At 41.2% G+C, this 26,710-nt stretch overlaps 5 protein-coding genes across 7 annotated transcripts; 2 read left to right on the top strand and 3 right to left on the bottom strand.

Annotated features, from left to right (window-relative positions):
- The first annotated feature begins 205 nt into the window (after positions 1–205).
- Positions 206–12,661, top strand: LOC128262112 (probable phospholipid-transporting ATPase IIB). 3 transcript variants are annotated; one of them, XM_052996178.1, is made up of 6 exons: positions 206–1,504; positions 8,451–9,288; positions 9,490–10,267; positions 10,330–11,674; positions 11,794–11,867; positions 11,933–12,661. In XM_052996178.1, exons 1-6 carry the CDS (start codon positions 921–923, stop codon positions 12,064–12,066), a joined length of 3,753 nt encoding a protein of 1,250 aa, XP_052852138.1. In that variant the 5' UTR covers positions 206–920; the 3' UTR covers positions 12,067–12,661. The 3 variants fall into 3 exon arrangements, with proteins under 3 accessions (XP_052852138.1, XP_052852140.1, XP_052852139.1); XM_052996180.1 differs by lacking the exon at positions 206–1,504 and adding an exon at positions 6,350–6,523; XM_052996179.1 differs by lacking the exon at positions 206–1,504 and adding an exon at positions 7,045–7,442.
- A 2,497-nt stretch (positions 12,662–15,158) lies between these two features.
- On the bottom strand, positions 15,159–25,482 carry LOC128262116 (uncharacterized). The gene is made up of 4 exons (XM_052996186.1): positions 25,115–25,482; positions 24,353–24,716; positions 16,781–16,961; positions 15,159–16,716 (listed from the first exon to the last, which is right to left on the bottom strand). The coding sequence occupies exons 1-4, from the start codon at positions 25,196–25,198 to the stop codon at positions 15,918–15,920; spliced, it is 1,428 nt and encodes a 475-aa protein (XP_052852146.1). The 5' UTR covers positions 25,199–25,482; the 3' UTR covers positions 15,159–15,917.
- On the bottom strand, positions 17,336–18,238 carry LOC128262118 (uncharacterized). Its single transcript, XM_052996189.1, is given in 2 exon segments — positions 17,336–18,010; positions 18,013–18,238. Coding segments are annotated over 2 exon segments (756 nt in total). The 3' UTR covers positions 17,336–17,480.
- LOC128262117 (uncharacterized) lies at positions 18,335–19,228 on the top strand. Its single transcript, XM_052996187.1, has one exon. The coding sequence runs from the start codon at positions 18,335–18,337 to the stop codon at positions 19,175–19,177; it is 843 nt and encodes a 280-aa protein (XP_052852147.1). The 3' UTR covers positions 19,178–19,228.
- Positions 25,483–25,495: 13 nt separating the features above from the next.
- On the bottom strand, positions 25,496–26,337 carry LOC128263522 (uncharacterized). The gene is made up of 2 exons (XM_052998609.1): positions 25,574–26,337; positions 25,496–25,502 (listed from the first exon to the last, which is right to left on the bottom strand). Exons 1-2 carry the CDS (start codon positions 26,335–26,337, stop codon positions 25,496–25,498), a joined length of 771 nt encoding a protein of 256 aa, XP_052854569.1.
- Positions 26,338–26,710: the final 373 nt, after the last annotated feature.

Here is a 26,710-nt window from a genome sequence, read left to right as displayed (position 1 = left end):
AAAGCAATTGTTGCTTCATTACATAGGAGGTAATTTTTTTGGTTGAATAATTCAAACGTTGTACATAGTCTTGTTATAAACTTTTTTATTTTTATGGTGTTACTTCAAGTATGAATTAGAGAGATACTATTTAAATTATAATTCAAAATTCAAACAGCCACGACATAGCCAGTGTTGCACACCGCTTTGTTCCGTTAACAGTACTCTGTAAAGCCAGCTGATTATCGTTTGGCCAAAATTATTTCGCTGGCAACTTGCGTCCGGGATTTGGAAGTTATTCGAGCGACATCCTGGCTAATAATAAATAAAAAATGTGCAGGCAGAGGCCAAAAGCGGGGCCAGAAGTAGAGCAATAATCGTTTCGATGAGTGACAACGCGAAAAGCTTAAAATTCGAGTGGCAGATGAGGTGTGAGAGTGTGTGTGTACTTGGCCCGGGCCTTGGCCTTATATTTATCGAATTCGTATCAATTAAAACGTTTAGCAATAAAAAGCACTTGGTGACGATTGAGTAGCCGGCAACTGTATTAGACTGATAAGCGGGACTGACTGTTGGAATTCCACTACGGGGAATGCCTGTGATTTATGCGTTTATATTGTTTACCCTACCTGTTTACAGCTCAAACAGAAAACTCAGGTGTGATAAGGTGACTTTTACACCCTAATTGCTCAATGGAAACGTGGCAATAGAGTTAAATAAACGTAGTCAGCATTTACTTTTATTTGGGTAATAAGAAGTAAATATTAGTGTGAAGATAAGTGCATTTCTAATTAAGTGTGAAATAAGTTCAATTGAGGCGCCAGAAGTCAACACCTGCCTACGCTCTCTTAGTTTGACTTAAGCTATCCGCTCTCTTAAACGCTCTCTTAACCTGACTTAAACTTAAGCTAACTACGCTTGCACTCTCTTTGCTCCGAGAAATGGCTGAGAGCAATGTGCCGCTACGCGATTTCGACGAAGAGAGCGAAACGGACTCTGAGACGGAATTGCTCATACGCCGCGATGTCCCCAGCGGTAACAAAAACAACAGCAGTCACAGGGGCAGGCGGCGCAAAAGCTCGACGGGCTACAGCGGCGTCGACGCCGACGCCGGCATCGGCGCTGGCAGCTTTCTGGGCAATCTCTTCGGAGGCAACACTTTTGGCTCTGCCGCCGGCCAGATACGTTATAGAAATGAGCGGAGTCGCGAGCGCGCCAAAAACTCAAACGGCAGCTATAGCAGCATTTCGAAACTGGCGCAATTAACGCACACGTCAGCGGGCGTCGCGGGGGCCGGGACGGGAGCGGTCGGTGGTAGTGGCTGCGGTGGCAGTAATGGAGTAACCACTGCAGAAAGTGCAGCTGCTGCGGCAGCTGCCGCCGCTTCTGGGGATCTCGGCAATGGCGGGACGCACAGCACAGTCGTCGATCCGGAAAACGGCTCCTCCACGGTCTTCTACCAGCACAATCGGCGGAAGAGCAAGAGCCGCAGCATTGGCAACGTCTGCAAGTTGTGCCTCTGCAGGTGAGTCCACTTTCGGAGCGATCCGTTACCCTCCGCCAACGCTGCGTATGCGCAACATTTCCATTTCACTGCTGCAACAGTGGCAGTGCGGGAGTTGTGGGAAAGTAAATAACAAAACAACAGCTGTTCACTAGCCAGCAAAATATTGCTAAAAATGTAGTCATACATAGAGAAAAGAAGCAAAAGTTGTAGGTATAAAATAAACCATATTTTATTTAACCTATTCTTTTCCTGACCTACTGGCTCTGTCTTTAAAAAACCAACAAATAATAGTAGTGAGAAAAAATAATGTTCAGTTCTAAAAATAATGCCAATCGATTAACGGACAAAAGTAGGTTTGAGAATTAAAGATTCGATTTATAAACTTCTTAAAAAGTAATAATAATTAATCGGCATTTGACAAACTACTTTACAATTTCTCATTTCTAAACATTTAGAATTGGTTTTAAAAATTTAATAACTTCTGATTGCATAAAAATTACATTTTAAATTTTCTAAGTGCTCCACATATACATAAATATTTGAGATTACTTTACAAGAAATTCGTTTAGTTTTTTAAAGCATTTTTGTAATACTTTAATTTTAAACCCAGCTGTACAAACTTACAAATAGTTTTCATAATAATTCTATAAATAAATTTGTAATATTAAATATTTGCCAAAGAAATGAAGAGAAACATTGACCTCTGCCAGCCATTCTATCACATTCAAATTTCAACAGAATTATAGCGAACAAGTTGTTGTTTCGCTTTTGGCACTTGGAATTTGTTTATTATTTTTTGGCCTGAGCAAAATCTTTTTGAGGCGCATATTATTGGTAGAGGTTTGTACGACGGAGTAAGCCAAATTTTGTTGTGTTGCAATTTTATGTTACTTTTAAATAGGATCTTTTACGAAACACATTTCCAAGAAAATGTTTCTAGCTATAATGTTAAGTGCTGATGTATGGGCCACACATGACAAACACAATGAATGCATCTGTATACATATACGGCGATTCCGAGATATATTTGTAATTTAGCTAATTAGAGAGGGAAACAGAGAGAACTTTTGAGAAAGGCCGCACATGCGAGCCATGCGAACAAGCACACACGTCGTCTGTAAGTGGATCGGAGAAAGAAAATTAAAAACATTTCGGTTTCCGCGACGAGCTGCAAATCGATAAACGTGACGGGACCCCCACAGTCGTCTTTCAGGTCTGCGGGGAAGATTTGTACGAATGGAAAAAATAATAACAAAAACACGGCTATAAATAGTGGCCCAAGACAAGCGAGCGAGTCGGGTGACAAGGCAGAAAGCAAACTCAATAGTTGGCCCCCCACATTTTTCTTCCCACACCCACTGAGCGTTATGGTGGAACTCTAATTGCCGCAAAACTTTGCCCAAAAACACACAACTCCACCCGTTGCCTGTGCATTTTTAATCGATGTTTGCCGTGTTACTTGAAACCAGATTGGTGGGCGAGCAAAAAAAAAATCGGCCCAAGAAGTCACCAAGAAATGCTAAAAATTCCAAAACCAGTTCCCGACGGTACCTCAGCTGGTTTGGCTACACGTTTGTGTTTTCAAGGTTTCTAAAAAATACAAACGAGTTGCACAGAAGAAGTCGCTTTAGGGCTTTTTTTCGGTCAGACTTCGCTTTTTGTGTCGAAAACTGAAAGTTTCTCTGCTATTTTGGTCGTGGCTTATCAGAATCGAGTGTCGATTGTCTACCAAAAACAAACGAAGCCACAAACTCCGCAATGCGTCATTAGATCGGCCTGTTGATATAAAGCTTAAACTCAAAAATTACATTTCGCTGAGTTCAGCACTTTCTTTTAAATAGAAAAATTTTATAAGTGTTTACAAAATCGTTAAGCATAAAAAGGTTTCAAGAGAATTTGCAATTGAGCAAAAAAAAAAACTGTGACAAAGCAAAGCTTTTGAAAAAGACGAAATAGTCTTGTGTATACGGAAATCTTATTCTGACTTTATTGTGGGAAAAGTAAATGTTGTTATCTTATTGGTCATGTAACAAATCTACTGTCTAAGTTAATATTGGTGTATGGAAATGAACTCACAAATAATATAAGCTATAGAGTCTTAAATGTCGTAGGTAAAATACTCTACTTAAAAAGCGGTATATTGAACACATACTACGCCTGTTAATTATTATATGTGTTGTGTGCTGTTTATTTTCAACATTAAATAAAATTTGTTTCCTAATCCGATGCCCCAATGTCATCTTTTTATTTAAAAGTGTGTATTTTATACTTCACAGACCACTTATCGCCCTCTGACCACGAACATAACTTGAGGTCTTTACAGATTCAAGCTCTCTTCAATTATTCGACACCCGGCTTGGGTTTTCTGAAGGTTTTCTTCATCAAGAGCCTTGCCTTTCGCCAGTTTGAAACTTTTCTCTGGTTTTTCGTTTCGTTTTCGGCGCTCAACTCCGATTGCCGTTTCGGTTATATGAGGCTCAAAGATTTCGACAGGCCGATTAGAATTGCAAAGTGAGGCGCCATGCGGCACAGTTCGTTGGTGTGATTGTTGCTGCCACAGTGGCCAGTGGCTTGGAACCAACTCGGCGTTTATACTTCCCTATTTCCCCTCAAAACGATGTTTTTTCCATTACTCTACCTAAGTGGAGAGCTACTGATAACGTTCCAGTTTTAGTGTCAATTATAGTAAAAAAATATTTAGTTTATTGCTTTCCTTTATGTAGTTTATAATTAAAATAACTGTTTGTTTTTTGGACATACAAATATATTTTTTTTTATATTTTAAAAAGTGACACCATTAAACTCAAATTCATAAATTCACTGCTTCAAAGTTCAATTAAATATTTCAGTTTTGAGCGGTCTGAATCAATCATCATTGATCTGATTGAAATTTCATTAAATATAGCCATTGGCCATTGACAACAGACATTTCCCAAGCTTTTTTTCCACTTTACCGCATGCAAATTAGACCGCCACCCATCCGCCCCCTTGGCCCATCCCTGAAACGCCACAAACTGTCAATGGTAACGCCTAGTGTTATTATTTTCTATTCGCCGTTAGCTGTTTATCTAGTTGCTGCTGTTGCGACTAAATGCAAATGGTTGGGAAAAAGAAAAAAGTGGCGAAGTGAGCTGAGCGGTAAAATGCGACAGCGATTGCCGCCCGCAAGTTGGCCTGGCATTGTTTTCCACCCACCGGCAATGTGGGTTAATAACCAAAAGCCTGAAGGCAGCGCAAGTCACACTTTTCATGGCTCACCTCTTTCCATTCCGGTTACCCATGAAAGGGTATATGTTGTACACGTGTGTCCACTCCCTAAGCAACCATATTTGTCTTTATCCGCAACAAACATATGTGCATAAAATAAAAATACTGTTCTGTTATTTTCTATACAAAACTCGACTAAACTTAATCATTTATCTGTGACGCTTCTCATTGTATTCAGGTTTAAAATATTTTATACATTTTTTTCTTACAAGCAATTCTCCTTTTTTAAGCTTTCGAATGTAATATTACAATTAATGAAACAAGATATTTTTGTTTCCCGAGGGGATGATAATATTTAAGTTTTTCTGTGCCCGATATGTCAATGCCGAGTATTGGACAGAGATTTAGAAACTTGATAATTTTGTACAGCGCAATTAATGACGTAAATATATCTAATAAACTTCAAGGGGAAACAATTAGTATGCCTCAAACAACCAACTTCTAGTTATAAACTTCAAAAACAAATTACTTAACGCATATCTTTGGCATAAAGCTCTAAACTAGTTTATTTGAAGTGTGACACACAGCCGTTAAAAGAAATAGCTTGAGTGAGTTTGGAGGAGGTTTAGTGAGTTACCGCCATTAGGTGATGCATAAATTAAACAAATCATGTGCTCAGTTTTACAATCGCTCATTGGAAACAACTATTTTTTGTGAGAAACAATTTTCTCTTTGCCGTTTCAGGCGTCTTCGTTGCTCTTTATGTGCGGTAAACTGTATTTCCGTCTAACGACTAACACATTTTTTAACGCGGGGAATAAATTGGCTTTACTTCACTAAAGCCAGTATATTTAAGGTAAATAAGCTGATAAAATTAGGCCCGCGTTATAGTAAAATAGCACATGACTAAGAATCTTGCTTCTGTTATCGAATTCAGTGACGCACAATTTTTGTGTCAATAGATAAAATATTATAGGTCATGAAACTAATCGAAGAATTAGTGTACACATATTGGGGTTTCTTTCTAAACAATATTTATGCAATCAGTCACCTATCTATCTTTCCCAAATCAGATCTATATCGAAGAACCATTTGCGGAATGGTTTATTATTGTTATATTCTAGGTCAAATGGAAATGATTGATTTTTGCTTGGTAATAAACCATGGAGAAATAAGATTGTAAAAGCATTTTTCATTTACCTGGCTTTAGAAGGAGTATTACTTTCAGTAAAATGGATTAATATTTAGTTACCTGAAATTAATCACTTAAATCTGTGTTAATATTTTCGACTGTAATCGATGGGTTTATTTAATTTGTTTTGAAATTATATAAAATATTTGGCAAAGTGTTTTCAAAAAACAATCATAATTGGGAGAAGGTCTTTATGATCGTTCAATAAACCAAAAATGTTTATAAAATTTCAAAATGTATTATGCAGTAAAAGTGCACACTTTCACAGATCTCAATAGTGACAGCTGTTCAAAGGCTGTTTTTAATGGGAAAGGCGGAAAGCGTTATTTGCTAGTGCAGTGCTATGCAATCGAATCTGCTGAGGTCTACAAGTCGTTTTGAAATTTCCAGTTAATTGCTCAGAACGAAACGAATTGCGGCAATTGTTTGTTATGGCGACTGCATTTCAACTCAAACAGAATGCAGGAAGCCTCGGCTGAATCACATTTCGACCGATAAGCGCGATTTGCGAAAGGGAAAAATACATTAAAACGCATCTAGGCGTATTTAACTAGCTTGACACACTTTGGGATTATGGAGAAACCTGAAGGCTTTGACGGTACAATCGCTGACTTTGAAGTGCAACGTGAGTCACTCAGGTGAGCTTATTCTGCTGGCCCTTTTTGTTTTGTCTTTGCCTCTGTAGACAAGTCGTTGAACTTTCGCTTGAGCACTTTTTGGCAACTTTTTCTTATGAGATCATGGCACGAAACCGTCTCGCCAATGAATGTGTGTGCTATATTGACAAAACTTTGAAGCGCGCTCTATTCGCACACGCCTAGCGCAAGCGACCAAGTAGAATGGCCGTAATAAAAAGCTGGAGAAAAACGAGTTTGCTGTTTGCAAACAAATAGGAGGAGCAGCGTAGCGCTGATCTAAGCAGCTGAAACGCAGTCGCCCGGCAAGAGCTTATTTAATTAACATCTGAGTGCTAACGAAAGCGACGAGAAGATTGCGATTGCTCACTGAGCAATAAAGGGGCCATACATTTGAACATCCGCCTGATGGGTCATTTAAATTACGCGCCATCCGGAGCCTTGCCAGATACAAGGAGAATAACCTAGTGGCAGCTCTGGCTAAACGTACACATATGGTTGTCTCTTTCCCGCTTATTGATTTCTCTTGGGGGTCCAAAACAGGGTTGTTAAACGCGTAGACGACGCAGTTTTCATTCGGAATTTTCACATTCGCATTTGTTTTGTGCATAAGAATTTCACCTGATTAATTTTGATTTCGGCGTGCGAGTGAATGCGTGTGCCATGAGCCGCGTTTGTGATTATGTGAGAACCACAGACAGAAAACAGCGAATCGAAATTGACGCTGCACAAGCAGAGAACAAAGGCCGCACAGGCTGCACTAGCAATAGACTACAAAAGTAAATTAGCAAAGCTAAAAGAATCGCAAATCTCGGCTAGCCAAAATGGATGATGCTGCCTCCCAAAACTCGGCTGCAACGCCCATGACGCGAGAGAATATTCCGCTGCTGAATCGCCAGCGAAACCGCTGGTATCTTTTTAGGTATGAATCATCAGAATTGTCCCACTTTTATGGGGCATTTTCTCTTGTTTTCTTATCAACTTTTTGCAGTGCCAAGCAATTACAGTTAATCGGTTGTGTTGGGGGGCTCTCGCTCTAACACACGGAAAGCCAGGCTTGTCACCTTCCACTCGCACACTCTCTCCCACTCAAACTTACACCCACACACACTCCCACACAGATGCATACACATTCCCTTGATGTTATTGTCGTCTGGGATTTTCACTTTTGTTTATTTTTCGAGTTTTTATTATTGATTTTCCACTCAAGGTCGCCTCCTCTTTTTATGGCCTCAGACTTTGTGATTGAAATTTTAATTCGCTTAACGAACCACTTGCTGCCAAATAGGGTTTTCACATCAGAATATGAATATTATAGGTTTAACAACAATTGAAAGTGCCGTAAAAGGTTTGTGGTTCGTGGGATTTTGTTTAAATATGGAAATCAATATTTTTTTCTATATTTATTAGCCACTACTCATTGCAGTATATTTTGTAGATCCAGCGAAAACTGGAAATTTCGGCTTATTTTAGAATAATTAATTTGATGAATCAATTTTAATCATTTCATTAAATTTTTAAGTCAAAGAATTTTAAGTTTGTGTTCTATTTTTATGTGTTAATTCAAGCATGAATTTTACTTACGAACTTGATTTACCAGACCATACTATCGGTTAGGGCTTAGAAACCCGTACTGTTAAAGTAAAACTTCTTTAAGACTTTGGCAGACTTTGTAATTTCAACATTTTTGACACCTTTTGTTGTAATGTTTTGAAATTTTACAAAAATTTAATGTGAAACAATAAGCAACTACGTTTGTTTGATGACATCGCTCAAATAAACTTTAAGCTCGTCCCCCGCCCGTTTTATGATTTTATATTGCAACCATAAGACGGTTTTATGGGCGACTGGAGAGATCGGCCGGAAGGATGTTCCTGGCTCACACTCTGACCGAGACCAGCGCGATACTGATCCTCGTCTGTCTTTACAGCTGCTGGCGCAAATGGTTCCGGCCACGCGAACTGAGGGCCCGCACCGTCAACCTGGGCCGGGTCAACACGGAGAAGTTCCCGCCGAACGAGATCCGGAACCAGAAGTACAACTTCATCACCTTCCTGCCGCTGGTGCTGTTCGAGCAGTTTCGCTTCTTCCTTAACCTGTACTTCCTGCTGATGGCGCTGTCGCAGTTCATTCCGGACATCCGGATCGGCTACCCATACACCTACTGGGGTCCGCTCGGCTTCGTCCTGATGGTCACCATTTGCCGGGAGGCAGTCGACGATCTGCGCCGCCATCAGCGGGATCACGAGGTCAACTCACAGAAGTACAAGCGGCTGTCGGCCACCAACGGCAGTGGCTACGAGATGGTGCCCAGCTCCAAGCTGAAGGTCGGTGACGTTATAATTGTGGAGAAGAACGAGCGTGTGCCCTCGGATCTGATCCTGCTGCGCACCAGCGATCGCAGCGGTTCGGTCTTTGTGCGCACAGATCAACTGGACGGCGAGACGGACTGGAAGCCCCGTCTGGCCGTTCCCTACACCCAGAAGCTCAGTCGCGACTCGGAGCTGCACAGCATCGATGCCAGCTTCTACGTGGAGAAGCCACAGAACGATATACACAGCTTTATTGCCACCTTCTGCATGGCGGACGGCAGCGAGGACACCGGCCTCAGTGTGGAGAACACATTGTGGGCCAACACCGTGGTAGCCGCCGGCACAGCCACCGGAATCGTCATCTACACGGGCTGCGAAACGCGCAGTGTGATGAACAATTCACAGCCGAGGTCCAAGGTGGGCCTGCTGGACATGGAGATCAACGGATTGACCAAGGTAGCTATCCATTTAATCAGACAAGTGGTTAGATAAGCTAGTAATCTTGAAAATAATGAAGATGTGCATGCAAATCTGGTTCATTGAACGAATGCTATGATCCACTGTAAATAATATAACCCATATGTTAGCAGTGGTCATCAGTAACTACACATTTTCTTTAATTGAAACTATAATCTTATGTCTTATTATCTCCATCAGGTTCTGTTCTGTGCCGTGCTGGGCCTCTCGCTAGTCATGATGATGCTGAAGGGATTCGGTGGTCCCTGGTACCGATACATGTTCCGTTTCGTGCTACTCTTCTCCTACATCATTCCAATCAGTCTGCGCGTGAATTTGGACATGGGAAAGGCCTTCTACTCGTGGCAAATGCAGAACGACTCCAATATCCAGGGAACTGTTGTGAGATCCACGACCATACCAGAGGAACTGGGCCGGATCTCGTACGTGCTGACGGACAAGACGGGCACTCTTACCCAGAATGAGATGGTCTTTAAGAAGATCCACTTAGGCATTGTATCGCACGATGCGGACACCTTCCATCACATTGGACAGATGATACAGAAGTTGTCGGGCAACATACTCCAACAGCAACAGGGCAGCGTGTCCAGCTCGAGCAGCGGCGGGGAATCGAACAAACCGATTATGTTCGCAGGCAACAGGATGCGTCGACCGGAGGGATGGCGGGAATGGGAGGCGGTGCGGGCACTGGCCCTGTGCCACAATGTTACGCCGGTGAGCGATGACGAGGACAACCGATCCGTGTCCACGGCGTCGACCGTCACCGGAGGTAATAACTCGCCCACCAAATCTGTGATAAACATCGAGGCACCTGGCAGCACAGACACGGAGCATCAGTATCAGGCTGCATCTCCAGATGAGATAGCTCTGGTCAAATGGACCGAGCAGGTGGGCCTGACCCTGATTGCCAGAGATCTCAATACGATGACGTTGCAGGTGAAGACCCCCAGCGAGGACAGTAAGTTACCCTACATAATACTCCTTAACTGCAAGTAATAAACAATTTTCTGTCCTATGCAGATGACATTCTGCTGCATTACCAGATTCTGCAGCTATTTCCCTTCACCAGTGAGAGCAAGCGCATGGGTATTATAGTACGCGAGAGCAAATCGGGCCAGATAACGTTTTACCTGAAGGGTGCCGATGTGGTTATGTCCAGCATCGTGCAGTACAACGACTGGCTGAGCGAGGAGTCGGGCAATATGGCGCGGGAAGGCCTTCGCACGCTTGTGGTGGCCAAGAAGGTGCTCACCGAGGAACAGTATTCCGACTTTGAGACGCGCTACAATGCGGCTCGGCTTAGCATTACCGATCGCGTCGCCAAGGTGGCGGCAGTCACGGAATCCCTTGAGCGTGAGCTGGAACTGCTCTGTCTAACTGGCGTGGAGGATCGCCTGCAGGAGAACGTGCGTCCCACGCTGGAGCTGCTCCGCAATGCAGGCGTTCGCGTTTGGATGCTAACGGGCGACAAGCTGGAGACTGCGTGTTGTATTGCCAAGTCATCGCAGCTGATCGGTCGAAATCAGGGGCTGCACGTTCTGCGCTCCGTGAAGACTCGTACGGATGCCCACCAGGAGCTGAACAGTTTCCGGCGCAAGCAAGGGCATGCCCTGGTCATTTCGGGCGAATCCCTGGAGGTCTGCCTGCAGTATTACAGACCAGAGTTCCTGGAGCTGGCCACGGCCTCGCCGGCCGTTGTCTGCTGCCGCTGCTCGCCCACGCAGAAGGCCCAGGTGGTGGCCCTCATCCAAAAGCACACAGGCAAGCGAACCTGCGCCGTGGGAGATGGTGGCAACGATGTCAGCATGATTCAGCAGGCGGACGCCGGTGTTGGAATTGAGGGACGCGAGGGAAGACAGGCCTCGCTGGCCGGCGACTTTAGCATTCCGCAGTTCTCGCACATCGCCAAGCTGCTGCTCATCCACGGCCGGCGCAGCTACAAACGTTCGGCGGCCCTCTCCCAGTTCGTCATTCACCGCGGTCTGATCATAACCACCTTGCAGGCGGTCTTCTCGGCGGTTTTCTACCTCAGCTCGGTGGCCTTGTACCAGGGCTTTCTCATGGTCGGATATTCGACACTGTACACCATGTTCCCGGTGTTCTCATTGGTGCTAGACCAGGACATCACATCCGAGACGGCCGTCACTTACCCGGAGCTTTACAAGGATCTGTCAAAAGGACGCAGTCTCAGTTACAAGACCTTCTTTATATGGGTACTGATCAGCATATACCAAGGCGGCGTCATTATGTACGGAGCTCTGATACTCTTTGTGGACGAGTTTATCCACATTGTGGCAATCAGTTTCTCGGCTTTGATCATGACAGAGCTTATAATGGTGGCTCTCACTGTGCGCACTTGGCATAGGTAAGTCTTGGGCACTTTTTCTACTTTAAACTTTATTTCGATATCCACTTAAAAATGCCTTTTCAAAACATTGATTGTTTTGCTTATCTTATTAACTTTATAATTAAATATCTTTGCAGGTTAATGGTGCTAGCGGAACTATTCAGTTTAGCGCTCTATCTCATTTCGTTGGCCGTGTTACATGAGTATTTCGGTAAGTTCGCTTTAAACTCAATAATTTAACACAATTTTATATAATTTGAACTCTGTTCTTTATAGACTGGGAATTTATTTGGTCGTACGATTTTCTATGGAAGGTTTCCCTCATCACCCTGGTCTCCTGCTTACCATTGTACATAATCAAGTTCTTGCGTAAAAAATGTTCGCCGCCCTCTTACTTGAAGCTCTCTTAGATGGTGGCTTTGCAGAAAATTTACAAATTAATTCCTTCAGACATTATAGTTTTCAATGCGTTCTGTTCACAATTTAAACTTCCTTATTATTAAGCACTTGATGCGTTGTTTTTTTTAACTGAGCAGCCATCCCACAACTGTCCATCGTTTTGCCAATACCCGCACTTACCCCAAATATACGTGATATCAGGTTAAACTCCCCATCCTCGACACTACACTTTAGCTTGATGATATTTTTTGCTTAATTTGTTAAATTACACAAAAAAAAGAGACAAAGTGATTCGATTATTGTAATTTAAATGAAACCGATTCTTATTTGTAAACTCGAGGCGTAACTGTTTCAATATACTTCAGTTTTGTATACCTGAATGTATTTGATTAATATTTAAGTCGCAGAAAACCAAATTATGTTACTAATTATTTAATGATAAAATAAATTAATAATAAATGTATCTATGACTAAAAAATAAATCAATTACAATGGTATAAAAAGATGGAAAAGAAAAAATAGATTTTGTATAAGGATTTAAAAATCGCATTGAATTGTGAAATAAAAAATATAAATAAATTAACATATATAAAGTAATGTAAAAAACTGTGATTTATTATGCGGGGACATAAATTGAAACTAGGTAAGATCAAATTTTTAGACAAAAAGTTTTTTTGTGACAAATCTCTCTTAAAAAAAAAGGACAAAACTTTAGGTTAAACCACTAAACGATGATCATTTTTGTATTGTACATTTTTTATTTACCATTTGCTTGACATTTTGTTTTTGTTTATTACTAATTCACAATTCTTTGCTTGAAATACATAATAATTTTAATAATATATTATATTATGCATGTACGCACATACAAACATACTTGCGTACGTAAGTTAATGAATTTTGTGTTGTCTTTTTTCTTGGTAATATAATAGTTTAGCTTTTGCTATGCTTTTAAAATGCATGACATCCATTAGCGTTTACACTTTCATGGTTTTTCTAACAATTTATTATTTCGTATTTTCTTTTCTTAGCTTGGTTTTGTTTGTTGTTTATTGAAATCTGGTTTCGTTACTTTGTTTTTAATTGCTTAGCAAAACTTCGACTCATTATAGTTTGAAATGATGAAGCATTGTTTTACGATTTTGCTTAAATGCGCAGAAATACTTTTGAAGTAAACAATTTGCTTGTTTTTTTTTATTTGTTCAAATTTCTCAACATTGAAATTTTATTTCTTCATCAACACATGCAGTTTTTTAAGGTTTTACTTTTGGTGTGCTTTGTTAATAACATTTTGATTTCCATTGTATACTCGCATTAATTTGCCTTTGCTAATACTGAATTCTGTTGAGCCATCTATATTCTTTCTGTTGAGCCAACTCCGTGCTAAGAACTCATTCGAGCAATTTTCTTCAACTTTTATGTCGGTGTATAAAAGTTCCATCCATTTGGGTTTCTTAAAGCTTTTCCATTTCCTCATTTGTTCAATCAACAATTTCAACACTAATTCTCAACTTGGTTACAGAGAGCTGAGCTACTTTGAAGGGGTATGGGCGATGTATATATTTGGGATAAATATTTTGTAGACATATGCATGTGTGTGACATCGGGTTTCGTAATCGTTCACTTCTAATTTACTAAAAATCTACAAAATATAATGTTTTAATTCTTTTTCTCTGCTAAATATATTCTGCATATACGTACTTTATAATGATTGTTTAACATTTATACATATCTTTTTATGCAAGTTTTAATTTCATACTTTGTTCTTATGTGTGGTTCTTGATGAGGTCAACTTGATTTGTTTTATTTGAAACTTTCGGTTTTGATCTATTTAAATATCTTTATTTTAATAATGATCTTGTCTAATTGTTGATATGTGTTTACTGTTTTATGTTGTGGCTAATATGAAGGTATTTCTTTTGATTTATATTTATACATTTCCGAAAAGGTTGAACTTTAACCGCGTTCTTTTATGTGTAATTTCGGTTTTATTTTGTTTTCGATTTATCTTCGTGTTAATAATATTCAGTCTATATAAACATTCATTTATACATTTATACTAAATTTTTGGAAAACAAAACGGGAGAAACGTGCGAAACTGACACAAAACTGATGCACAAATTCAGTTCCTCAACCAAAACTGGTAAAATTTCTCTAAAAAGAAATTGGATTCAAATAATGGGGAAATAAGAATACTCGAAGATCTGCGGATGATCTGTTTTATAAAGGAGGAGGTGTTTAATTATGTAAATCTATCAAAAATTAATGCTTGTTTACTTTACCTTGCTATGCTTTACATGTATACTGTATTATGTAAGTATAGTTAGGGCATGCTATTTGCTTTGCATTTGTTTCTGTATATTTAGTTAAATAGTTTGTTATTTTTTGCTTTTGCTTGTTAACACATTCCTCTTGACGAGTTTTATTCAATGCATTTGATTTTTATTTTGTCTTTCATTGCTGTTTCTGAATTTTTACTCAAGTTGGCTATACCTTTTCACGTGATCTGTAGTTTTCTGCAACAGATTCCTCAATTTTGCCTATGCATTTGAATATAGATAGAAATCGATCAACATAAACGAAATCAACTATTTACATTACACATAATACATAATACATAAACCCGTATACACATATAGCTTTCCGTTGGTTATAAATCTAATCACTGATCGCAGTATGTGTCACATTCATGCAGAAACCTACAAAAGCAAAACTTCTGAGTTTTTGTAGGCTGTTTATTTAGTTTGGAGTCGAAAGTAAAACTTTTTGCAACATACTTTTCAACATCGTATGCTAAAATATTTATTTCTGATATTGTTATCCGTAATACTTTACGTCGTGCCTTGTAGAATAATGTTTATTAGGGTGTTCTAGCAGCGATTGAGCTAGCTGGGAAAATATTCATATAAAGAAACGTATTTTATGTTATCAATTCACTAATTACTAAGCAAACCAATGCCAAGCATATCCTTAAATTAATGTTTTTTGCTCTACTTCTTTTTTTCGGCGCCGTTTAGCTCCATTAAAAAACTGCCAATTTTATTTGCCATTGCTCCATGCTCAGAAATCAATAATTTATAATTTCTCTCCGGATTTCGAGGCATGAGCTGGCTTTACACCTGCACCGATATATAAAATTTTTGTGGATAAATGGTTAAATTAGCTATGTAAAAAAAGTTCTTAACTTAAATCATTGTAGGCAGTATGTCATTTTGTTTTCTGTTTTCTCTAGCTGTTGTTTGTTTGGGTCGAAAGTAACTGTTGAATAGTGTGTACATTTTGTGAACACAATTGTTTTATCAAGACAATAATTAAAACTGAGCTTCAAATAAAATGCTATGAGTTGTTAAATACAAATATCATGTTCAACTTAGTCCATTAAAATGTTTTAAATTGTTGTGGAACGACTTGCCGAAAGGATTACCCCACAAAAATAACGAAAAAGTTCAGAAAACACTCAGCGGTAATCCCTCGCTAAAAAGGAACATTCTCTAATATTTCTAGACCTTTGCGGTGCTACATTTGAAAAGCGTCTACACACATTCAAAAAATTGGCAAAGCTTTTACAAAATTACGAAACTACTACGGTTACAAACTACTTTGCCAAAAAAAAAAGCAAATACCAAGTGCAATACTGATTTGAGCCGATCAATCGATCCGATCAATCGATTTGGCCTGGCAGGTATTCGAAAACTAGACGACTTTCGAAAGCAATACTCTAAGAACTAACCACTGTGCTCAGTGCTCGGTGCTCGGTGCTCGATGCTCAGGCCAAGTGGCGCTGCTGCTCGCACTGGGCACAGTGCTTCTCCAGAAACTTCATGGACAAGTGGAACGTATACCGGTGCCGGGTGCAACGCCTTTACATCTTGTACTCGACGATCTTGTTGGGGTTGAGGAACTGCTCCCGCTGCGACGCCTCCAGGTGGGCCACGGTGCGCGTCAAGGCCGAGCCCGATCCCGATCCCGATCCCGCACCAGATCCGGCTCCTGCTCCTGCTCCAGATCCGGGACCAGCTCCTCCAGTGGCCGATACCGAGGCGGATGACTTGTGCTTGCCGTCCGGACCACCGCCACTGGTGCGTCCAGTGTCCGTGCCAATGGGCTGGTACACGCCCTCGGCACTGATCACGCCCACATTGACCCCGGCCACCACCGGCTGCTGCAGATATCCGGAGTACTGCGGCGGCAGCTGGTAGCTGCCCGGCGGCTGCTGCTGCTGCTGCTGCTGCTGTTGGTGGTGGTGGCTGTGGCTGCCCGCCCTCGGCTGCTCCGTGTGGGCAATGGGATACTGCTGCTGGTGGGCGTAGTCCTGGCTGCTGCCCACAGCGCCAGCGGCAGCCACCAGGCCACCAGCTGTTCCTCCGCCACTGGAGGATACTCCTCCGCCTCCGACTCCTCCAACTCCTCCTCCAACTCCCCCTCCGCCTGCGCCACCCATGCGGGATCCGGAGTCGTCGTTGAGACCCTCACCCATTTCCCCATCGCGATTGTGACGCCCGCGGATGCACAGCTTGGTGAAGAGCCACACCCTGCCGCGGTACAAGAGGTAGCAGCAGAAGTGCACAAAAAAGGTGAAGATGATCGCACAGGCCGTCACAATGATCGCCTTGCCCGGCTTGGTCCAGTCCATCATCGGATAGATGGCAGTTTGGTTTTTCCTATAAGAGAGTATTAGTTATTGTAAGCCATGCTCAATCCTCCCTAGCCACCTGGCAAACTCACCTGTCTGTGCCGCCGGCCAAGAAGTAGATGCCCGTGAATATGGCATAGGCCAGGCCAATGCCGGTGGTGAAGTAGGCGTGGCTCATCTTTATCGGGTGCCCCACAATGGCCAAATCGATCAGCATTATAATCGTGTTGAGCACATGCACCATTATGTTCAGCGCATCAATCTTGTGAATCTCTGAAAGAGTAAAAGTTTTGTTAGACCGCAGTAATATTTAATTGTTTATAATTTGTTTAGTATATATTTTCATCCTTTGCGGTTTTTAGTTATTTTAAATATATTAATATTTTAATATAAAATGCACTTAATTCAAATAGAAACAAGTGTACGCTTATGTAAAGTATTTTTCCCAAGATTTTGATTGTTCTTAAAATATAATACTTTAAACTGAGATCTATTGCTAGCTTTTTATTATTTTCATTGTTTTTAAGAAGACAATCTCATTCAATTTAATCTAAAAACTACAAATTTTGTATAAAATTGAGTACGTACAAAGGTTGTCTTCTATCTTGTAGTTCTTGTGCTACAGTTTAGAAAGTTCTTGTTTTCAAAATGTTTAACCATTTTACTCTTCAATATATCTTTGTAACTTTATCTAGCGCTTCGTAATTTCCATAAATTTATATGTGTAAGCTATTTCCCCCTTCTGGGCAGGCTGTTGCAGAACTCTCCAATTTGAAAAGTCCCTGCTCCTTCTCACATTTGGCTCTCAATGACTCTGGCCATAAACTTCTGGTTCGACGCTCGGCTGACGTAGAAGAGTTCGTATCCAATGTCACCGGCGGAGTCCAGAACGGCGTAGCAGGCGAGGAAGTCGAACAGCAGCATGGTGGAGCAGAGCGGCTTGTCGAGGAGCGGCGGCAGGTTGTCCCAATAACCGGAGATCACCTGAGCCTGGAACACTACCACCGGGAATCCGACTTGCCAGAGCACAAAGTGAACGGCTACTTCGTAGACGAGTAAGCGATCTTCCAGGTGGACAGCCACTGCGACCATGAGGACACTGGACAGCACCACGAATATGAACCAGGTGAGGAATAGGTAGGCCAACTTGGGACACTGGGGCAGCAGCAGGGAGCCAATCAGCAGTAGAAGGGCCATCATTATGAGGATTTCCAGACTCAAGAGCAGAGCATGTCCAGCTGGCTGCTCGGACAGGACACAGACGGTTCCCAAGGCTAGACAGGCTGCAATGGAGCAGCTCATAATCCAATTGATGGGGAATTGCGACGCAGCCAGGTCACGGACACAAAGACACACAGGGAAACCAAGCCAATGCCAAAGAAACAATAGGTGGCCACGCTGTCCGGCACCAGGGGATATCCCTTGATCAGGTCCGGCAGGATGAGCAGTCCGATGGCCAGGACAATGAACACGATAGCGATGCCGTAGATCCACAGACGCACCCTGAGACGAAGGCGCTGGAGGCCATCTCCCGGCTCCTGATCACTCATCGATGTGGGTGTTTTCCTTTCTTTCTTTTGGTTATCGGTGTTTTCCAGGGCCTGTTTTTTAAGTGTCAAAGGTGAGAGCTCGGCCTGACAGCCAGTATGTCAGGTATAACCAGATCAGTATCAGCCCCGAATTTCAGCGTGCGATCCGTTGGATCCTCTCTCTCCGAAAACACTCGATACGTGGAGACGGAGTCCAGTCAAGCGGATGTGGAGGATTCGGTGGTGGAGGCGGGCACATCGTACAACATATTCCCGCCGAGGCGGGAGCGATCCCAGTGTCTCTTTCGCAGCTACGTCTGCCTGCTGCTGGGCATCCAGGTGGCACTGGCCTCGCTGCAGTGGTTGGGCTCCACGTACCGCTGGCGACCGCAACTGAATCCTGCCAATCGCAGCCTGTCCGTGCTGCTGCTCCTGCTCTCGTGGATCAACCTGACGCTGGCCTTCGTCGGCTTCCGGCGGCTGCAGTTCACCTTCCCCCTCAACTGGATAGTGTTCGGCTGCATCTTCGAGAGCCTCACGCTGCTGGTGGTGTGCCTGCACATCCTCGAACAGGATCTGACCTGGCCATTCATCCTGATCGGCATCGGAGTGCTGGTCGTGTACACGCTGCTGGGACTGTGGGTGCCCGGCTTCCTCACCGCCAACCTCTGGATCCTCATCCTGGCCAGCATGGTCGTCTTCGTGGTCTCCTCCGTGGCCCTGGGCTGCCGCCTGCAAATGCGCTACTATGTTCCGGCCAGCATTTGCCTGGTCTTCTTCGGACCTTGGGCCATGTACAACTCCCAGAAGCTCTTCCTGCCCAGCAGGCGGACCGGCTACTTGGCCCACCAGTACTTGGAGGCGGCCGCCAAAATGTTCATCAACTTTGCATGCACCGTGAGCGGCGTTATTTTTGCCCACCGCATTTCTGTGGACACTTTGGATGCCCACGGCGGCTAGCCGGGATTATCAGGTCAAGATTTGAGTGATCAATGGGGGTCTGGTGCTGATCCTTTTGGTTCTTATGTTTTTTGTAAGTCTTTCTATATGCTGTGCATATTTCATTAAATTGTCACGTGTTTATTTTTAGCAATTGACTTAATGAATTCCTTGCTTTACATTATAGTTTATTAGTTTAGCTTTTGTGAAATTTCATAAATAAATGTAATGGTTAATTTTGTTAATGTATTGAAATAATTACATCATAAAAATTTCAAAAAATCGCCTCCATATTACAAACCAATTTTTAGATGCAGACTTTTAGAGACTTAAGACACAAGACTTTAAAGATATATCACTTCGCAATCGGATGTCTATAAGAAAAGTTATAGAATTATAGCTGCAGCTTTTTGGTCACTTTTCTGCAAAGCTATTTTATCGGAAATTAATGCATTTATAGCGTTAAAAAAAAACTACTCACAATATTAAAACAAACTTTAAACGCAGATTTTTAGAGGCTTAAGTCACAAGACTTTAAAGATATACCGCTTGGAAATCGGATGCCGGAAAGAAAAGTTATGTATTTAGAGGTGCAGGGTTTAGGTCATTTTTCTGCAAACTACGATTTTTTGGAAATTTAGAAAGGGGTAACATCATAAAAATTGCAAAAAAATCAACCCGAACTACAAACCAAGTTTTAAACGCAGTTTTTTAGAGAACTAAGCCTCGAGACATTTAAGTTATACCACTTTGAAATCGGATGCCTAAAAGAAAAGTTATAGAATTAAAACTGCAAGTTTTTTGTCACTTTTCTGCAAAGCTATTTATGGGAAATTAATGGATTTATATCGTTAAAAAAAACAACTCACAATAATAAAACAAACTTTAAACGCAGATTTTTAGAGGCTTAAGCCACAAGACTTTAAAGATATACCGCTTGGAAATCGGATGCCGGAAAGAAAAGTTATGTATTAGAGGTGCAGGGTTTTGGTAATTTTTCTGCAAACACTGACTTTTGGAAATTTAGAAAGGGGTAACATCATAAAAATGGCAAAAAATCGACCCGAAATTACAAACCAAGTTTTAAATGCAATGTTTAGAGATTAAGCCACGAGACATTTAAGTTATACCACTTTGAAATCGGATGCCTAAAAGAAAAGTTATAGAATTAAAACTGCAAGTTTTTTGTCACTTTTCTGCAAAGCTATTTATGGGAAATTAATGGATTTATATCGTTAAAAAAAACAACTCACAATAATAAAACAAACTTTAAACGCAGATTTTTAGAGGCTTAAGCCACAAGACTTTAAAGATATACCGCTTGGAAATCGGATGCCGGAAAGAAAAGTTATGTATTTAGAGGTGCAGGGTTTTGGTAATTTTTCTGCAAACACGACTTTTTGGAAATTTAGAAAGGGGTAACATCATAAAAATTGCAAAAAATCGACCCGAACTTACAAACCAAGTTTTAAATGCAGATTTTTAGAGATTAAAGCCACAAGACTTTAAAGATATACCAATTCGAAATCGGATGACTATAAGAAAAGTTATAGAATTAGAACTGCAGCTTTTTGGCCTTTTTTCTGCAAAGCCATTTTTCAGAAATTTAGAAAGGGGGTACATCATAAAAATGGCAAAAAATCGGCCCGATTTTACAAACCAAGTTTTAAATGCAGATTTTAGAGATTAAAGCCACAAGACTTTAAAGATATACCACTTCGAAATCGGGTTTCTATAAGAAAAGTAATAGAATTATAAGTGCAACTTTTTGACCTTTTTTTTCTGCAAAGCCATTTTTCAGAAATTTAGAAAGGGGGTACATCATAAAAATGGCAAAAAATCGACCCGAAATTACAAACCAAGTTTTAAATGCAGATTTTTAAGCCACAAGACTTTAAAGATATACCGCTTGGAAATCGGATGCCGGAAAGAAAAGTTATGTATTTAGAGGTGCAGGGTTTTGGTAATTTTCTGCAAACACGACTTTTGGAAATTTAGAAAGGGGTAACATCATAAAAAATGGCAAAAAAAAATCGACCCGAACTTACAACCAAGTTTTAAATGCAGATTTTTAGAGATTAAAGCCACAAGACTTTAAAGATATACCACTTCGAAATCGGATGACTATAAGGAAAAGTTATAGAATTAGAACTGCAGCTTTTTGGCCTTTTTTCTGCAAAGCCATTTTTCAGAAATTTAGAAAGGGGGTACATCATAAAATGGCAAAAAATCGACCCGAATTACAAACCAAGTTTTTAATGCAGATTTTTAGAGATTTAAGCCACAAGACTTTAAGATATACCACTTCGAAATCGGATGACTATAAGAAAAGTTATAGAATTAGAACTGCAGCTTTTTGGCCTTTTTTCTGCAAAGCCATTTTTCAGAAATTTAGAAAGGGGGTACATCATAAAAATGGCAAAAAATCGACCCGAAATTACAAACCAAGTTTTAAATGCAGATTTTTAAGCCAAGACTTTAAAGATATACCGCTTGGAAATCGGATGCCGGAAAGAAAAGTTATGTATTTAGAGGTGCAGGGTTTTGGTAATTTTTCTGCAAACACGACTTTTTGGAAATTTAGAAAGGGGTAACATCATAAAAATGGCAAAAAATCGACCCGAAATTACAAACCAAGTTTTAAATGCAGATTTTTAGAGATTAAAGCCACAAGACTTTAAAGATATACCACTTCGAAATCGGATGACTATAAGAAAAGTTATAGAATTAGAACTGCAGCTTTTTGGCCTTTTTTCTGCAAAGCCATTTTTCCAGAAATTTAGAAAGGGGGTACATCATAAAAATGGCAAAAAAATCGACCCGAAATTACAAACCAAGTTTTAATGCAGATTTTAGAGATTTAAGCCACAAGACTTTAAAGATATACCACTTCGAAAATCGGGTTTCTATAAGAAAAGTTATAGAATTATTACTGCAGCTTTTTGGACACTTTTCTGCAAAGCCATTTTTCAGAAATTTAGAAAGGGGTTACATCATAAAAATGGCAAAAAATCGACCCGAAATTACAAACCAAGTTTTAAATGCAGATTTTTAGAGATTAAAGCCACAAGACTTTAAAGATATACCACTTCGAAATCGGGTTTTCTATAAGAAAAGTTATAGAATTATAGTGCAACTTTTTGACCTTTTTTTCTGCAAAGCCCATTTTTCAGAAATTTAGAAAGGGTTACATCATAAAAATGGCAAAAAATCGACCCGAAATTACAAACCAAGTTTTAAATGCAGATTTTTAGAGATTAAAGCCACAAGACTTTAAAGATATACCACTTCGAAATCGGGTTTCTATAAGAAAAGTTATAGAATTAGAACTGCAGCTTTTGGCCTTTTTTCTGCAAAGCCATTTTTCAGAAATTTAGAAAGGGGGTACATCATAAAAATGGCAAAAAATCGACCCGAAATTACAAACCAAGTTTAAAATGCAGATTTTAGAGGCTTAAGCCACAAGACTTTAAAGATATACCACTTCGAAATCGGATGACTATAAGAAAAGTTATAGAATTAGGACTGCAGCTTTTTGGCCTTTTTTCTGCAAAGCCATTTTTCAGAAATTTAGAAAGGGGGTACATCATAAAAATGGCAAAAAAATCGACCCGAAATCACAACCAAGTTTTAAATGCAGATTTTTAGAGATTTAAGCCACAAGACCTTAAAGATATACCACTTCGAAATCGGATGACTATAAGAAAAGTTATAGAATTAGAACTGCAGCTTTTTGGCCTTTTTCTGCAAAGCCATTTTTCAGAAATTTAGAAAGGGGGTACATCATAAAAATGGCAAAAAATCGACCCGAAATCACAACCAAGTTTTTAATGCAGATTTTTAGAGATTTAAGCCACAAGACTTTAAAGATATACCACTTCGAAATCGGATGACTATAAGAAAAGTTATAGAATTAGAACTGCAGCTTTTTGGCCTTTTTTCTGCAAAGCCATTTTTCAGAAATTTAGAAAGGGGGTACATCATAAAAATGGCAAAAATCGGCCCGATTTTACAAAACCAAGTTTTAAATGCAGATTTTTAGAGATTAAAGCCACAAGACTTTAAAGATATACCACTTCGAAATCGGGTTTCTATAAGAAAAGTAATAGAATTATAAGTGCAACTTTTTGACCTTTTTTTTCTGCAAAGCCATTTTTCAGAAATTTAGAAAGGGGGTACATCATAAAAATGGCAAAAAATCGACCCGAAATCACAAACCAGTTTTAAAATGCAGATTTTTAGAGATTTAAGCCACAAGACCTTAAGATATACCACTTCGAAATCGGATGACTATAAGAAAAGTTATAGAATTAGAACTGCAGCTTTTGGCCTTTTTTCTGCAAAGCCATTTTTCAGAAATTTAGAAAGGGGGTACATCATAAAAATGGCAAAAAAATCGACCCGAAATTACAAACCAGTTTTAAATGCAGATTTTAGAGGCTTAAGCCACAAGACTTAAAGATATACCACTTCGAAATCGGATGACTATAAGAAAAGTTATAGAATTAGAACTGCAGCTTTTTGGCCTTTTTTCTGCAAAGCCATTTTTCAGAAATTTAGAAAGGGGGTACATCATAAAAATGGCAAAAAATCGACCCGAAATCACAAACCAAGTTTTAAATGCAGATTTTAGAGATTTAAGCCACAAGACCTTAAAGATATACCACTTCGAAATCGGATGACTATAAGAAAGTTATAGAATTAGAACTGCAGCTTTTTGGCCTTTTTTCTGCAAAGCCATTTTTCAGAAATTTAGAAAGGGGGGTACATCATAAAAAATGGCAAAAAATCGACCCGAAATCACAAACCAAGTTTTTAATGCAGATTTTTAGAGATTTAAGCCACAAGACTTTAAAGATATACCACTTCGAAATCGGATGACTATAAGAAAAGTTATAGAATTAGAACTGCAGCTTTTTGGCCTTTTTCTGCAAAGCCATTTTTCAGAAATTTAGAAAGGGGGTACATCATAAAAATGGCAAAAAATCGACCCGAAATTACAAACCAAGTTTTAATGCAGATTTTTAGAGGCTTAAGCCACAAGACTTTAAAGATATACCGCTTGAAAATCGGATGCCGGAAATAAAAGTTATGGATAGATAGGGTTTAATACTTTTTTCCTGGCACACCGAAATTTTACTTTCGGTCGAATCTTGATGGAAAAAGATTTCTTTAGAAACAGTTTGGCTCACTTACCGGGATTGTGGACCAAGAGCCAGTAGCACATGGTGACGATGAAAGCATAGACAGTGGCACAGGTGTAGAGCACCCAGTAGAGGTGGTGCAGGCGGCTCTTCTTCGCCTGGCGCACGATCTCGAAGTCCTCGCGCTCCACCATCATGCCCTGGGTGACTATCCAGGCGGCCAGCCAGGCCTGCACCGTGCAGAAGAGCAGGCCCCAGTGGGTCAGGTAGATCCACCACTTGGCGTAGTGGTGCTCGAAGTGCTCGTCCGTGCGCCCGATGTCCAGCAAAGAGCAGACCAGCGCCGCCAGGCAGGTGATGGCCGTTATCCAGCGGTAGAACAGGTACACGATGCGCACCTGCGTGTTGCGCTGCCACTAAATTAAGAAAAAAAGCTTTCAAAATTGCACGATTCCCTGGAAGTCTTGGCTGAACCACAATTCAAAAATTTAATTAGCTGAAGAATGTATTATTGACTACTACTTTGTAACTCAAAAATTTGACTTAATCGTTATTTGAGGTTTATATCTTGCAATTTTGTAATCCTTTAGGAAATTATATTTTATTAATATTGTTCATTATTTTTTGTTCATTTTTTTAATAATAAAACTAAGATTGTCTAATAAATAAAGTTGTATTTTTAGTTTTGGTAATTTGTATTCTCTTATTTTTAATTCTGTTATTTTCTAAGATGAAATCGATAATAAAGTATATTAAATCAACCGACTGCGGAGTTTTATTCCTGATATTCAATAATGAATTTTCAAGAGCTCACCTGGCACAGGTAAAAGTTGTGGCGATGCACATGGTCCGGAGTGAACTCCGGGAAGCAGCTGTTCCACAATTTGCTAACCATCATTCTCTGGTTGCCCAGGCAGCTGCCGGCGTTGGTGGCGAACTGGTTGAAGCCCTCGCAGCTGTCCTGCGAAGGGTATTGGTAGGAGTGGTAGGACTGCTGCTGCAGTTGCTGCTGCGTCGGCTGGAATTGCTGGTGTTGCTGTGGGTAGTGCGACTGATGCTGCTGCTGTCGCTGGTGTTGCTGGTGTTGCTGTGTTGCTGATGTTGCTGATGTTGCTGGTGTTGCTGCTGATGCTGCTGCTGCTGCTGCTGCTGTTGGTATTGGTAGGGCTGATAGCGCTGGTCCTCCTGGACACTCCTACCCGCTGCCGATCCTGCCGATCCCGCTGATCCCGCTGCTCCACCCGCTGCGGCTGAGCCGTGCTCCGTTTGGTACTCGTGTTGCGGCGGCGTCTTGTGGCTGTGCAGGCTGTCCCGGCCGCTGCTGCCGTAGGGGTGCAGAAAGTCCGGCAGGTCAAGGATGTGCGCCAGCTGCGTGGCCACCTCCTCGTCGTCCTCCTCGTCCTCGTCCTCCTTCTCCTGCAGGTGGAAGAAGCGCAGTTCCTCGAGACTCGAGCAGTCCGTGGAGAGCAGGGCCTGCGGCAGGCACTCCTCGAGCAGGTCCTCCTCGTCCTCAGTGGTGCTGGCGAAGCCCGGCAGATAGCCGTAGTTGTCGTAGGCGTCGTACCGCCTGCGGGGCGTGGCCTTGTAGCGATAGCCGCCAGCTTGCAGCTCCTCCGCCGCACTTCCGCCGTACTCCCGGAACGGCGAGGTGGAGACCGCTGCTGTCGATGCCGCTGCTGCAACGGCCGCCGGAGTGGGCGGTATGGGGGGCGGAACAGTCCGGGTGCTGCGACTGCTGAAATAATAGTCGGTGGCTACACTCGGCGCCGGCGGTGGTGGCGGTAGAGCGGCCGGAATGGCCAACGGTGGCAGATAGCCCGGCGAGCTTCCCGCTGACGCTAACAGCGGCGTGGGCGAGGCATCGAAGTTGATCAGCGCCGCCGCCGGATAACCGCCGCCGGAATAGCCGCCCACGCTGCGGTACGGATACGGGGGATAGGGAGTGCTGCCCGCGGCACCGCCGCTGCTGGTCGTTCCTATATAGATGTGCGCCGACGTGGAGGGCAGATGGTACCAGCTACAAAGTAAAAATAACATAATAAATTTTCCGTTTTTTTTGAGTAGCAATTAAATTAATTGTAAATTTTAAATTTGCCTCCTCTATTTAGTGCAAGATGATTTAGGTAAGTCACTTTAAGTCACTTATTATATCAAAGGCAACATTGCGTATGAGTAATAAAATGTAAAGCCCTTCAACGCTTTTTTGCAAACAAAATATTTCTGGAATGCTTTTAATACACCAAAGCGCATAGTTTCAGCTGATGAGAGAAGACCATTAAAAGTTCATGTCAATTTGGACCAAGTGTGCTTTAAGGTGATTAAGTATGTTATGGGAGTTAAGAATTAAAGAAAATTACTTTTATAGACAATTTTACAAGCCATATTTATTGTATTTATGTAACTCCTAATA

Source organism: Drosophila gunungcola, unplaced genomic scaffold (genome assembly GCF_025200985.1).
Source record: "Drosophila gunungcola strain Sukarami unplaced genomic scaffold, Dgunungcola_SK_2 000001F, whole genome shotgun sequence".
In the NCBI taxonomy this organism is placed as follows: domain Eukaryota; kingdom Metazoa; phylum Arthropoda; class Insecta; order Diptera; family Drosophilidae; genus Drosophila; species Drosophila gunungcola.
Note: the sequence above shows the minus strand (reverse complement) of the source record. Positions and strands in the feature narration are given on the sequence as shown.